Source organism: Erythrolamprus reginae, chromosome 8 (assembly GCF_031021105.1).
Source record: "Erythrolamprus reginae isolate rEryReg1 chromosome 8, rEryReg1.hap1, whole genome shotgun sequence".
Classification (NCBI taxonomy): Eukaryota; Metazoa; Chordata; class Lepidosauria; order Squamata; family Dipsadidae; genus Erythrolamprus; species Erythrolamprus reginae.
The window spans coordinates 45450045-45465694 of NC_091957.1; the positions used below are offsets into that span (position 1 = coordinate 45450045).

The following is a 15650-nucleotide window of genomic DNA, read 5'->3' on the forward strand; positions in this document are numbered from 1 at the left end:
CAAGGGGGGATTCTCCCAATGGACTGGATTGTACTAACCCCAAAAGTCAGCTTTGCACATCAGGATAAAGCATTTTTTTAAAACGTGCAAACATTATTCAAACTAAGCAAAGCAGACTGTTGTGTAAATATAGCTCCAAGGGTTTTACTAACCCAGAGAAAGTACTGGGAGAAGTCCCTGTTTAAATCTTATTCTGACTCAAGCAAAACGAAACAAAAGAAAAATAAAGGCATGGATTTAAATTTGTTAAAGGGTTAAATAAGGTTCAGGAGGGAAGTGTTTTTAATAGGAAAGTGAACACAAGAACAAGGGGACACAATCTGAGGTTAGTTGGGGGAAAGATCAGAAGCAACATGAGAAAATATTATTTGACTGAAAGAGTAGTAGGTGTTTGGAACAAACTTCCAGCAGACGTGGTTGGTAAATCCACAGTAACTGAATTTAAACATGCCTGGGATAAACAGATATCCATCCTAGGATAAAATACAGGAAATAGTTTAAGGGCAGACTAGATGGACCATGAGGTCTTTTTCTGCCGTCAATCTTCTAGGTTTCTAGGTTTCTATGGATGTTCTTTCTATCCAATCCCTGATATTGCAACTTCTCTCCTTTTTGCTGGTTCTCCTGCTTCGGTGCAGGGTGAGTGACAGGGGCACTTACCTGGGTCTTATTCTCTTTGCTTTGCATTGGCTCAGATACGAGATGCTGTGGCACTGATCCGGTATTTGGTTTGGCTGGAAAAGAACGTACCCAAGAATTCTGTGGATGAATTGTCTGGAGCACAGTACCTGGATACACTACGAAGGTCAGTTTGAATGGAAGGACAGACGGCTGCCCTAGTAAGCGGAGGGGATAACTAGAGCAGTGTTTCCCAACCTTGGCAACTTGAAGAGATCTGGACTTCAACTCCCAGAATTCCCCAGCCAGCAAATGCTGGCTGAGGAATTCTGGGAGTTGAAGTCCAGATCTCTTCAAGTTGCCAAGGTTGGGAAACACTGAACTAGAGAGTCAGGTAAAACATTAGCAGAATGAATGCATCCATTTCCCAAAAGGAAGGAATGAATGAATGAATCAATCAATCAATCTTATCATCTATTACCCATCCATCATCATCATCTCTCTCTCTCTTTCTTTCTTTCTTTCTATCCTACCTAACATTTATTTATTTATCTATCCTATCATCTATCAGTCTATCATCCATACATCTATTCATCTTTCTTTCTCTTTATTTCTTTCTTTCTTTCTTTCTTTCTTTCTTTCTTTCTTTCTTTCTTTCTTGCTTTCTTTCATTTTTATCCTATCATCTAGCTAGCTAGCTAGTTTCCTTCCCTCCTTCCTTCCTTCCTACAACCATACTGTACTGTACTGTACTGTACTGTACTATACTATACCAGTGTTTTTCAACCAGTGTGCCGTGGCACACTAGTGTGCCGCGAGACATGGTCAGGTGTGCCGCGAAGCTCAGCAAGAGAGAGAGAAAGAGAGAGAGAAAGAAAGCAAGAGAGAGAGAAAGAGAGAGAAAGAAAGCAAGAGAGAAAGAGAGAGAAAGAAAGCAAGAGAGAGAGACAAAGAAAGAGAGAGAGAGAAAGAGAGGAAGGGAAGGAGGGAGAGATAGAAAGAGAACAAAAAAGAGAGGAAGGAAGAGAGAGAAAGAGGAAGAGAAATAGAGTGAAAGGGAGGAAGAGAGAGAGAGAGAAAAAAAAATTTTGTCCAAACTTTTTTTAGCCCCCGCACTCCCCTCCGCTCAATGTGCCCCATGATTTTGTATATGTAAAAAATGTGCCGTAGCTCAAAAAGGTTGAAAATCACTGTACTATACTATACTATACTATACTATACTATACTATACTATACTATACTATACTATACTATACTATACTATACTATACTATACTATACTATACTATACTGTCTGTTTATCAGTATCTATCTACTGGTATCTCTCTCCCCCCCCCTCACTCTCTTCTATCTGTGTCTGTCTGTCTGTCTGTCTGTCTGTCTGTCTGTCTGTCTGTCTGTCTGTCTGTCTGTCTGTCTATCTATCTTTCTTTCTTTCCTTTCTTTCCTTTCTTTCTGTCCTATCCTGTCTGTCTGTCAATATCTAGCTATTGGTCTCTCTCTCTCTCTCTCTCTCTCTCTCTCCATCCACCCACCCATCCATCCATCCATACATCTGGTGCTGCTATACAAAATGTTGTGGTTTTGTCTGAAATTGATTCCACAGATTGGTTGGCACCTTGATGCTTCAAATTGTCAACCACAGACAGGGGTGAGTTTGTACAAGTTCACCCGAACCGGTAGTGACACAGTGGTGATGTCACAATGACATCACCAAACCAGATTGGTCGTCGTCTGTCTGTGGGTGCCACCATCTTTTATTTCAATTTTTTTGATTTTTTTTTTCCTTCTGAGCATGTGCAAAGCCAAGTTCCAGCACTGTGCATGTGGCCGCCATCTTTTTTCAGCTTTGGAGGGGGGGGCTGGATTTTCCTTTACTGCACATGTGCATGCACCCCTGTGATGTGGGAGGGAGCGAACCCACCCCAACAGAGATCAAATTGTTCTGATATTCCAAACTAAAGAGCTCTCTTGAACTCATCATATATTGAATTAATGATGCAAATCAGCTAGAATACAGTGGTACCTCTACCTAAGAATGCCTCTACTTACAAACTTTTCTAGATAAGAACCAGGCGTTCAAGATTTTTTTTTGCCTCTTCTCAAGAACCATTTTCCACTTACAAACCCGAGCCTCCAAAACTGTAACCGGAAAAGGCGGGGAGAAGCCTCCGTGGGGCCTCTCTAGGAATCTCCTGGGAGGAAACAGGGCCTCCACCCTCCCTGTGGTTTCCCCAATCGCACACATTATTTGTTTTTACATTTATTCCTATGGGAAAAATTGTTTTTTCTTACAACCTTTTCTACTTAAGAAACTGGCCACAGAACGAATTAAGTTCGTAAGTAGAGGTACCACTGCATATCCTTTAATCCTAGTAAGAAATTCAGTCCCAATTGATGCATTGACCCAAAGGATGATATGAATTGTTCCAGTTTTGGCTTAGCGCACTATGCAAACCCAGCGATTGGGAGCTTAGTCAAGAAACTCTGATTGTTTTAACACGAGGTGGGAATCCAGTAACGGAATACGAGATGTTCTTTCTTCTCCCACAGGAAAGAGCAATACTGCAAGGGTCCAAGCTTTGAGACCATCTCAGCCAGTGGCTTGAATGCAGCCTTGGCTCATTACAGGTACTGGGGAAAAGGGGGTGGAGGGGAAGGTTTTAATGGAGGGTGTTATTAGGACTCAGTCCAAACAGTTGGGTTGGCAATATATAAACCAACAATGTATGCATGTAGATTTAACTGCCTTAATGTATATAGCTTTAATTCTGATTGGTTGATTGTGCTGCAGATTGCCATAAGAGGGCGCTAGAGATCATTGTTTACACTCTGGTATACTTTCTCTCTGATATTTTCTCTCTGATAATTTCATTTCATTTCATTTATTCATTTGTCCAATACATAAATACATAGGAAGAAAATAGACATGTGAAAATATAAAAGAGGGTGAAGGTGAACTTAAAGGAGAGGATATATGAAAGGAAGAGAATATATATGATAGGTGAAAGAAAGGAAAGACAATTGGACAATTGTACACCCCTTACTGGCCTCTTAAGAACCTGGAGAGGTCAATCGTGGAGAGTCCAAGGGAGAAGTGTTGGGGGTTGGGGTTGACACAATTGAGTCCGGTAATGAGTTCCAAGCTTCGATAACTCGATTGTTGAAATCATATTTTTTACAGTCAAGTTTGGCGCGGTTCGTAGTAAGTTTGAATCTGTTGCGTGCTCTTGTGTTATTGCGGTTGAAATTCTGTTCTCTGTTGTAGCTGAACTGTGTTTATAGCTTGGTATGTATGTTTACTGCTCATGACAAAGACAACTGGTAGGAAGACTTTGTCATTTGATATCCTTTAGACTTGTGATGGCGAACCTTGACACAGGTGCCACAGGTGGCACGCGGAGCCATATCTGCTGGCACATAAGCCGTTGCCCTAGCTGAGTTCCAACGTGCAAGTGTGTGCCAGCCAGCTGATTTTTGGCTTGCACAGAGGCTCTGGGAGGGTGTTTTTGGCTTCTAGAGAGTCTCCCCAGATCCAGGGAAGCTCCCGCATCTCTATGGAAGCCAGAAACGCCCTCCCAGATCCTCTGTGCTAGCCAGCATTCAGCTGGCTGGTATATACATGCACATTGGAGCTGAGCTAGGGCAAAAGGCTCCATGTGCCACCTTTAGCATCCAAGCCACAGGTTCGCCATCAATGGTGTTGGGTCTCCTGCTTGAGTTGGTGTTGTGGTTAGCTCTGGCCCAGCTCCTGCCCCAAGGAATGTGCAGGTGGATGTGGGGGAACATCCACATGCTGCAGGCCTGTTTTGCTCCTGATGGAATCTGCCAACGAAGCCTCCTCTGACCAAGGAAGCATGAGTGACAGGGAAGAGGGGAGTTTGGCAGACAGCCCAGGAGGAGATTAATCATCTGTATCATCCCTGGATTCTGAGCAAGAATTAATGACACATCCACGCATGCGTAGAGTGATGCATAGGAGACAACAACTGAAGGATTATTGCAAGAGAAAATGAGGCCACCTGTGGTTGGGTGGGGCTGCTGTAATTAGTGCTACAGATAAAAGTGCAACCTGGTGTTTTAGCCTCATGGCAGTTTATCTGATTCATTGTTTCGTCAAGATCGTGGTTTTTGTGCTGTTCAAGATTGTGTGTGGACTCTCTGGACTTTAGAATTGGACTCAATTTCCCAGTTATTGGGTGAGCAATGGGATTGCATTTAACCTGTGCCTTGTGTGTACCAGAAAATCCCTTTGACATTTAAAAAGGGAGCTGTTTCTGTTTTTCTGTTTATAAAAACTTTTGGGTTTTCCTTTTATCGTGTGGTGTGTGTCTTCCTGGACTAATTACCCTGTAATTATGGGTGGTTGAAACACGCTGGCAGAACAAGTCAGGGTTGGACTACATGACCTAGAAGGACCCTTTCAACTCTGTTCATCTGTATCTGTCTATCTAAGCGCATGAATGGGATTATATTTGATCCTCTTTAGCCGTAGATCTCTTTGAAGTCAACATAACATAACATTCCTTGTTTTTCTTTCAGCCCGTCCAATTTTACTTCTCGAAAGCTGAATCCCAATGAAATGTACTTATTGGATTCTGGAGGCCAATATTTGTGAGTATGGTCATCAAGAGCCACCTTCTGGATTAGAAACCAGATGCCAGCATTTGGTGGGAACATGTCTAGGGATCTTCCTGGCTAAGGGTTAAAATTGGGCTATGCTCTGAGAACAGCTGTTTAGCACAAAGTTGATTTTGTTTGATCAACCATCCACTTCCTCAATTGAAATTTTGAGATTAAGAGGCACCAGAGTGGATCCATCAGAAGAACATTGTCAAAATAAATAGTGATGTTTGATCTTAACAGAGAGGAGTAAACATAAATACATCATACACAAGCCATTTCTTGGAGGAACACCAGAATACAGTTGTTAAAAATGCACTTCAAAGGGTTCTCTTTCGGGATAGAAACAAGCAGATATTTTAAATCTACTTTTCAAAAGAAACTAGAAGTCTTCAACTCGTCAAATAATTTGAGGCAACGGTTATTCCTTTGGAGTAAAAGAATTTAGTATTGAATTGCAGTATTGCAAAGAGTCTGCTTAGGTGGGATTTGTTGTGCAACATTGGGGTCCTCGGTTTGTTGTTAGTGATAGTTGCAAAGTCATGTCCGATCCATCATGACCCCATGGACAATGTTTCTACAATCCTCAATCATCCCCTGGAGTCCATTTAAGCTCACGCCAACTGCTTCAGTGACTCCATCCAGCCACCTCGTTCTCTGTCGTTCCCTTCTTCTTTTGCCCTCAGTCGTTCCCAGCATTAGGATCTTCTCCAAAGTACAGTAATACCTCGTCTTACGAACTTAATTGATTCTGGAAGTAGGTTCGTAAGGCGAAAGTTCGTAAGACGAAACATTGTTTCCCATAGGAAACAATGTAAAAGCGATTAATGCGTGCAAAAAGAAAAAAAATCACAAAATGGTGCTCCGCTGGGCGGCGCCGCCCAGCTGTCACCTTTTAAAACAGCCGGGAGGCTTCTCGGTGTTCTCCCGAACCCAAACCCGAACTTTTCGGGTTCAGGAGGCCGCCGAGAAGCGCCGACACCCGGCTCTCACCTTTTGAAACAGCCGGGGGGCTTCTCGACGTTCTCTCGAACACCGAACCCAGAAGTTCGGGTTTGGGTTCCAGAGGCCACCGAGAAGCACCCGGCTGTTTCAGAAGGTTACAGCTGGGCGCCGTCGCTCAGCGGAGCACCGTTTTTGCGATTGGCAGCGGCGTTTTCGGACGATCTGGAGGCTGGAAAGGAGGTGGGGAATCCCAATAGGGAATTCCATGGGCGGAGCCTTTTCCGGGTTCGGCGGTTGGGAGAACACCAAGAAGCCCCCCGGCTGTTTCAGAAGGTGACAGCCGGGCGGCGGCGCTTCTCGGCGGCCTCCCAAACCCAAACCCGAAAAGTTCAGGTTTGGGTTCAGGAGAACGGCAAGAAGCCCCCCGGCTGTTTTAAAAGGTGACAGCTGGGTGGCGGTGCCCAGCGGAGCACCATTTTGCGATCTGCGGTGGGTTCGTAAGCCGAAAAAAGTTCGTAAGAACAGGCAAAAAATTTCCGGACCCCAGGTTCGTATCATGAGGGGTTCGTATCACGAGGGGTTCGTATCACAAGGTACCACTGTATTTTGACTTCCCTGCTCAGTATCTGGCCTTCTAAAGAGCAGTCAGGATTGATCTCCTCTAGGACTGACCGGCTGGATCACCTTGCAGTCCAAGGGACTTGCAGGAGTCTTCTCCAGCACCATAGTTTAAATGCCTCATTGGGGTAAGAACATAAGAAGAGCCATGCTGAATCAGGCCAAAGCCCAACGAGTCCAGCATTCTGTGTCACACAGTGGCCCACCAGTTGTCCATGGGGATCTTGAGCAGAAAGAGAAGGCAAGACCCTCCCTTTCCCCTGACCCCAAACAAATGGTACTCAAGGGAATCCTGCCTGCCTCAACCAACATAGAGGCAACACATGGACATCCATTTCAATAACCACTGATACACTCGGCATCCATGAATCTGTCTAATCCTGCCTTGAAGCTATCCAGGCTGACAGCTGTCACGACCTCTTCTGGAAGTGAATTCCATAAACCAAGGACATTCTGAGTGACGAAATATTTCCCTTTATTTGTCCTCGCTTTCTTACCTATGAGCTTTAGAGGGTGCCCTCTTACCCTAGTATTGTGGTATAGAGAAAATATTTTTTCTCTAACCACCTTTTCTATCCTATGCATGATGGGTTGGTGATTGGTTACCATTCTTATAAAACAACCCACCATCAGAAAATGTGTTCCAGATCTGCTGTAAATAACCAAGGAACTAGATACCAGACCTGGCATCCCCCATCCTTTAGAAGAGCCAAAACTAAGACTTTGCTCTGCAAAGTAGACACAAAGGCCACAGTCTCAGGATTCTCCCGGAAAGTCTGAAGGTCAGTGGCTTTTCAGGGACTCAGTCAGGGGTGAAATTCGAAAAATTTCCCTACCGGTTCTGTGAGCATGGATTGGTGGGAGTAGCAAGGGAGGGATACTGCAAAATCTCCATTTCCAAACCACTTGAGGGGTAGGATACTGCAAATCTCCATTCCTTCCCCACTCCAGGGGAAGGATACTGCAAATCTCCATTCCCACCCCACTCTGGGGGAAGGATACTGCAAATCTCCATTCCCACCCCACTCCAGGGGAAGGATATTGCAAAATCTCCATTCCTTCCCCACTCCAGGGGAAGGATACTGCAAAATCTCCATTCCTTCCCCACTCTGGGGGAAGGATACTGCAAAATCTCCATTCCTTCCCCACTCCAGGGGAAGGATACTGCAAAATCTCCATTCCTTCCCCACTCTGGGGGAAGGATACTGCAAATCTCCATTCCCACCCCACTCCAGGGGAACGATACTGCAAAATCTTCATTCCCTCCCCACTCCATGGGAAGGATATTGCAAAATCTCTATTTCTCCCCCACTCTAGGGGAAGGATCCTGCAAAATCTCCATTCCCTCCCCACTCCATGGGAAGGATATTGCAAAATCTCTATTTCTCCCCCACTCTAGGGGAAGGATACTGCAAAATCTCCATTCCCTCCCCACTCTAGGGGAAGGATACTGCAAAATCTCCATTCCTTCCCCACTCCAGGGGAAAGATACTGCAAAATCTCTATTCCCACCCCACTGCAGGGGAAGGATACTGCAAAATTCACATTCCCTCCTCACTCCAGGGGAAGGATACTGCAAACTCTCCATTCCCACCACTCTGGGGCCAGCCACAGGTGGCATTTGCCGGTTCTCCAAACTACTCAAAATTTCTGCTATCAGTTCTCCAGAACCTGTCAGAACCTGCTGAATTTCACTCCTGGGCTCCGTGGAGGAAGTTCCGTCTTGAAGTAGCTTCTTCCTTGTTTTCTCATTTTGTAGTGATGGAACCACAGACATTACTCGGACCATCCACTGGGGGGAGCCCACAGCTTTTCAGAAGGTAAGGCTGATTCTCAAACCCACTTGAATGATAAGACCTACCATATAGTATCAATCGCAGCTTTCCTCCAGAAAAAAAAAAAAGGTCCAGAGATGCCTCACTTTTCACTTCCTTGCTGGAAGAATGTTGTTGGCTTAGAACAATGATGACAAACCTATGGCACGGGTGCCATAGGTGGCACGTGGAGCCATATCTGCTGGCATGCAAGCCATATTTATTTTATTTATTTATTTATTTATTTTTGTCCAATACACGATGAGAGTTTTAGTGGGTAGATATAGATAGATAGATAGATAGATAGATAGATAGATAGATAGATAGATAGATAGATAGATAGATAGATAGATAGATAGATAGAAAGATACAGATAGAATTGTTGGCTATCAATAAAATTAACTGCCTTGGAAATGGCCCTGGGTTGGGCCGAGAGGCAAATAAGGAGCTGTGATGTTCCTTCAATACACCAGGGTGATTTGACACAAAAACATGTAACCCTTCCCTGGTGCAGAGCTGAAGGGATTGGATACTGTAGCCTAGAGCAGTGTTTTTCAACCAGTGTGCCGTGGCACACTAGTGTGCCGTGAGACATGGTCAGATGTGCCGCGAAGCTCAGAGAGAAAGGAAAGCAAGAGAGAGAGAAAGCAAGAGAGAGAGAGAAAGAAAGCAAGAAAGAGAAAGAGCGAGAGAGAGAGAAAGAGAACAAGAGAGAGAGAAAGAAAGCAAGAGAGAGAACAAGAGAAAGAGAGAGAGAAAGAAAGCAAGAGAGAGAGAGAAAGAAAGCAAGAGAGAGAGAGAAAGAAAGCAAGAGAGAGAGAGAGAGAAAGAAAGCAAGAAAGAGAAAGAGCGAGCGAGAGAGAAAGAGAACAAGAGAGAGAGAGAGAAAGCAAGAGAGAGAACAAGAGAAAGAGAGAGAGAAAGAAAGAAAGAGAGAGAGAGAAAGAAAGCAAGAGAGAGAGAGAAAGAGGGAGAGAAGGAGAGAGAGAGAAAGACATAGAGGGAGGTAGTGAGGGAGAGAGAAAGAGAGCAAAAAAGAGAGGAAGGAAGAAAGGAAGAAAAAGAAAGGGATGGAGAGAGAGATAAATAAAGAGGAAGGAAGAGAAAGAGGGAGGGAGAAAGAAATAGAGTGAAGGGGAGGAAGAGAGAGAGAGAGAATTCTTTTGTCCAAACTTTTTTTAGCCCCCCCCCTCTCATTGTGCCCCAGGGTTTTGTAAATGTAAAAAATGTGCCGCAGCTCAAAAAAGGTTGAAAATCACTGGCCTAGAGGATAATTCTCTGTCTTACAAGGCAAAGGTTGCAGGTTCAAGTCCCAGTGGGTATGGCTAGCTGACGAGGCCAAAATAAGGCCGAAATAGATCTATCCTAGTCTCCCTTAATTTTCAAATTCAGCAAAAAAATATGTGACACACACATATATATACATACACATAGTAAGATACATGATGAAGGTTATAGACGAGATACTCATAGTAAAATATATCTAAGAAATAATAGAAAAGAAGATATAGAAATAGAACGTATCAATGAAAGAATAGAAGAAGAGATATAGGAATAGAAGAAAGGAATAGGAGATATAGGAGAGCAATAGGACAGGGGATGGAAGGCACTCTAGTGCACTTGTACTCACCCCTTGTACTCTCTTAGGAATCTGGATAGATCAACTGTAGATAATCTAAGGGGGTTTGGGGATGACACTATGGAGTCCGGTAATGAGTTCCATGCTTCGACAACTCGGTTACTGAAGTCATATTTTTTACAGTCAAGTTTGGAACGGTTAATATTAAGTTTAAACCTGTTGTGTGCTCTTGTGTTGTTGTGGCTGAAGCTGAAGTAGTTGCCGACAGGCAGGATAGCCCTAGCTCAGCTCCAATGCACATGGGTGTGCCAGCCAGCTGTTTTTTGGCTCGCACAGAGGCTCTGGGAAGGTGTTTTTTTTGCAGAGAGCCTCCAGGGGGATGGGGGGTGTTATTTACCCTTCCCTAGCTCCAGGGAAGCCTTTGGAGCCTGGGGAAGGAGAAACACAAGCCTACTGGACCCACCAGAAGTTGGGAAACAGGCCATTTCCAGCCTCCAGAAGGTCTCCAGGGGGATGAGAGAAGCTGCGTTCTAGGGTTACTATAAATACAACTCACCCTTTTCCTTCCAAATATGGTTTCAGAACGACTTCTTTTCTTCTCTAGGAAGCCTACACAAGAGTGCTGATGGGAAATATTGACTTGAGCAAGCTTGTCTTTCCATCCAGAACATCAGGTGAGATTTTGGGGAGGTGGAGGGCAGGAAGAAAGCAAGGAAAACTAATATCCTTACTGATGATTTCCCAAATTTCCTTCTCTGGTTGCGAAGAAATCCAACAACTCTCACATTTTGGGCATAAATATAAGCAGGGTTTCCTCAAGGGGACAGAACTTAAAAGAGAATATGTAGTCTATTCAAGCTGATTACCAGCCTGATGGGCGCCAGATGTGTTCTTGAAATCCTTGGCCAGAAGGAACTGCAGTTGTTCGGAAGCATCTGGAAAACAGTACGGTTTGAAACAAGCTGAGCTGGAATAATTACCAATGATTGTTTCATTATATCATACGTATTTTGGGCTGTCTTTTCTATCTCCTAAACATTTTAGACTTTAGAATAAATTATTATTATTTTATTAGTAGTAGTAGTAGTAGTAGTAGTAGTAGTAATAGCAATACTAATAATAGTAACGCCATCACTCTACTAAACAAATAATTCCCTCAACACTGTCAGACTTTCTACTAAATCTGCACTTCTATTCTACTAGTTTTTCTCATCATTCCCATCACCCATTTCCTCCCATGTTGACTGTATGACTGTAACTTGTTGCTTATATCCTAATATTTTTATTAATATTGCTTCTTCACTGCTTATTTGACCCCTATGATAATCATTAAGTGTTGTAACACATGATTCTTGACAAATGTATATTTTATTTTATGTACACTGAGAGCATATGGCACCAAGACAAATTCCTTGTGTGTCCAATCACACTTGGCCAATAAAAATTCTATTCTATTCTATTCTATTCTATTCTAATATATTCCTTTTTTTAAAAAGTTGTTATTATTTTTAAAGTTTATTATAATTTTCAAAAACAAGACAAAACATACATACATAAAAGGACAACAAAACATGTAACAAAAAGGAGGAGGTCTAATCGCTCCGCTCTTGATAGTAATAATATATACCGTAATATAGAATAGAATAGAATTCTTTATTGGCCAAGTGTGATTGGCCACACAAGGAATTTGTCTTCGGTCCGTAAGTACATGTGATAAATCATCATCATAGTCATCGTAAATACATTCCCCATAAATCATAAGATACAACACTTAGTGATAGTCAATAGATACTAAATGAACAATCAACAAAAATCATACTAGGAATCTAAATAAAACAATACAAATCCTAAGGATACTAACCACAAAGTTATACTCATAAGAGGCAGGAGATAGGTAATAGGATGAGAAGAAGAGAATACCACCTTACTAAATAGTTTGACAGTGTTGTGGAAATTGTTTAGCAGAGTGATGGCATTTGGGGAAAAACTGTCCTTATAGTCTACTTGTTCTAGTTTGCAGTGCTCTATAGCAGTGTTTCCCAACCTTTTTTGAGCTGCGGCACATTATTCACATTTTCAAAATCCTGGGAAACATTGAATGGGGGGGGGCCCTAAAAAAAAGTTTGGACAAAAAAAATCTCTTCTCTTTCACTTTATTTCTCTGTCCCTCCCTCTTTCTCTCTCTTCCTTCCTCTTTCTTTCTCTCTCTCTCCATCCCTCTTTCTTTCTCTCTTCCTTCCTTCCTCTCTTTTTTGCTTTTTCTCTCTCCCTCCTTCCCTCCCTCTATGTCTTTCTCTCTCCCTCCTTCCCCCTCTCTTGCTCTCCCTCTTGCTTTCTTTCTCACTCTCTTTATCTCTCTCTCTTGCTATCTCTCTCTTTCTCTCTCTCTCTTTCTTTCTCTCTCTCTGTCTCTCTTGCTATCTCTCTCTTTCAAAGGACAATTGTCGCCGCCCCCCTCCAGGGAAGCTCCAGCTGGGCGGGGCGCTGCCCGTGCCGGTGCCTCCGACCTGGAGCTCCCACTCGCAGCCACCGCCCCCGGCTGCCGCGAAGAAGGAAGGTGCGAAGAATGAAGCTCAGCTTCCGGTCTCGGAAGCTGAGCTTCGCGGCACACCTGACCATGTCTCGCCGTGGCACACTGGTTGAAAAACACTGCTCTATAGCAAAGATGGTGAACCTATGGCCCAGGTGCCACAGGTGGCACACAGAGCCATATCTGCTGGCACATGAGCCGTTGCCTGAACTCACCTCCAACGTGCATGTATGTGCAGGCCCAGAGGCTTTGGGAGGGCATTTTCCGCTTCCAGAGAGCCTCCAGGAGGATGGAGGAGGGTGTTTTTACTGTCTTCCGGCTCCAAGGAAGCCTTTGGTGCCCACCCTCTTTCGGCACTCGAGGAAAAAAAGGGTTGCCATCACTGTCCTTCATAGTTCCCTCTAAGCTGAGCAGTGAGCAATCGCTCACTTAAAAATCATCATCAACTCAGAGTTTTCCAAACCTGCCCAGAAGCCGAGAGGGAAAGAGTGAGAGGGAAGGAGAGAGAGAGGAAGAGAGGAAGAGAGAGAAACAGATAGAAAAAAGAGAGGAAGGAAAAGAGAAAGAAAAAGAATGGGAGTAAGGAAGAGAGAAAGAAAATCAAAATCTAGTTTGAAACTAGCTCAACTCTTTAAGTGGCATTTTGATATTGATAGAGTTGCCCTATTATGAGCTCACTGTTATAGACACACAGTACAATATTTTATTTTGAAATTGTCTGAGGCAAAACAGGGTGGGTTTTTTATTTGTTTGTTTGTTTGTTTGTTTATTTAATATTTCTGTGCCGCCCAGTCTTGAAGGGACTGCCGCTCAGACACTATACTTTTCCGCCCACCCCCCAAAAAAATTAGAGGGAACACTGCTGCCCTTTACTGTCAATTTGAGGGTAGAAGTTGAAACAATTTATGTGCAGGGTGCAAGGAGTCTGCAAATATTTTCCCAGTCCTCTTTTTGATTTTTTTTTAAAGTATATATAAATCAACCCAAATATTTTCCTCGCAGAGACTAAGCAAAAATTTTATTCCGCATTGCAGGAAGAATGGTGGAAGTGTTCGCTCGACGGCCCTTATGGGAAGCTGGGTTGGACTATGGCCATGGCACCGGTCACGGCATCGGCAACTTCTTGTCCGTTCATGAGTGTAAGTGGCAGCAAGTCCAGTAGGGAACAAACCACCACTCCCGCTATATAGAGCGCTGGTGAGACCACATTTGGAATCCTGTGTTCAGTCCTGGAGACCTCACCTACAAAAAGATATTGACAAAATTGAACGGGTCCAAAGACGGGCTACAAGAATGGTGGAAGGTCTTCAGCATAAAACGTATCAGGAAAGACTTCATGAACTCAATCTGTATAGTCTGGAGGACAGAAGGAAAAGGGGGGACATGATCGAAACATTGAAATATGTTAAAGGGTTAAATAAGATTGAGGAGGGAAGTGTTTTTAATAGGAAAGTGAACACAAGAACAAGGGGGAACAATCTGAAGTTAGTTGGGGGAAAGATCAAAAGCAACATGAGAAAATATTATTTTACTGAAAGAGTGGTAGATCCTTGGAACAAACTTCCAGCAGACGTGGTAGATAAATCCACAGTAACTGAATTTAAACATGCCTGGGATAAACATAGATCCATCCTAAGATAAAATACAGAAAATAGTATAAGGGTAGACTAGATGGACCATGAGGTCTTTTTCTGCCGTCAGACTTCTATGTTTCTATGTTTTTATGATCAGCATGGAGGAGCTATGGCTTTCCAGATGTTGCTACTACTGCCTCAACAAGCGGTTGGGTCAGCTGAGAGTTTTAGTTCTGCAGCATCTGAAAGGCCTGTTTGATTATTCAATTATTGTTGTGAGTGGTCCATATCCGGCTCAGCTGGTCACGGATTTCGAGGGTGAGTGAGGGTGAGAGGGAATTGGAGACTGGGGAACCACCAGAGACTGTAGAACCCCCAGTTAGGGAATTGTCTGAGTCAGAGGACGATGGGGACTTTGAGGACCCCCTGTTAGATGCGAGGTCAAACCAGGCCAAACCAAGAGCAACCCACCACTTTCTCAGTAGGCATTGCAAAAAAGGAATACATTCTTGTGATTTGAAATGATGGAAGCCAAATTTGAGATGATGGTAGCAAAAGAGTTTTGTATGATAAGAATTCCCACCTTGCACAGAGGAAATTTATTCATTTATTTATTTATTGGATTTGTATGCCGCCCCTCTCCGAGAACTCAGGGCGGCTCACAAAATATCAAAAACAATTAGAATGGAATGGAATGGAATAGAATAGAATAGAATAGAATTCTTTATTGGCCAAGTGTGATTGGACACACAAGGAATTTGTATATAGCAAATACATAAGAATCCAATTAATATAACTAAAAAGAACTTTAAAAAACACTAATACGATTTAAAAACATTCATTACCATTCACTCAGCAAAACATACTACTACACTTGTCGGCCAGGGGGAGCTAGGGTCTTATCGCCCCAAGCTTGGTGGCATAAATAGGTCTTTAAGCTTCTACGGAAGGCGAGGAGGGTGGGGGCAGTGCGAATCTCCGGGGGGAAGCTGATTCCAGAGGGCCGGGCCCCCCACAGAGAAGGCTCTTCCCCTAGGCCCCGCCAAACGACATTGTCTAGTTCAGTGCTTCCCAACCTTGGCCAGTTGAAGATATCTGGACTTCAACTCCCAGAATCCCCCAGCCAGCAAATGCTGGCTGGGGAATTCTGGGAGTTGAAGTCCAGATATCTTCAAGTGGCCAAGGTTGGGAAACACTGGTCTAGTTGATGGGACCTGGAGAAGGCCAACTCAGTGGGACCTAACCAGACACTGGGATTCATGCGGCAATTCCAGTCCAGCCTTTAACACCTTCAGATATACGTAGAAAGATTCATCTCTAAAACTCCAAAGAAGGGGATGAAGAAAAGT

General features: G+C 43.6%; 1 protein-coding gene across 2 annotated transcripts in view; it reads left to right on the top strand.

Annotated features, from left to right (window-relative positions):
* XPNPEP2 (X-prolyl aminopeptidase 2) overlaps positions 1-15650 on the top strand; it is a 42967-nt gene that overhangs the window by 21245 nt on the left and 6072 nt on the right. For both annotated transcript variants that reach the window (XM_070759837.1, XM_070759835.1), the window contains exons 12-17: positions 696-805; positions 3172-3249; positions 5161-5232; positions 8564-8624; positions 10802-10871; positions 13762-13866. In XM_070759837.1, the coding sequence (XP_070615938.1) occupies positions 696-805; positions 3172-3249; positions 5161-5232; positions 8564-8624; positions 10802-10871; positions 13762-13866 (496 nt within the window). The remainder of the gene's footprint in view (positions 1-695; positions 806-3171; positions 3250-5160; positions 5233-8563; positions 8625-10801; positions 10872-13761; positions 13867-15650) is intronic.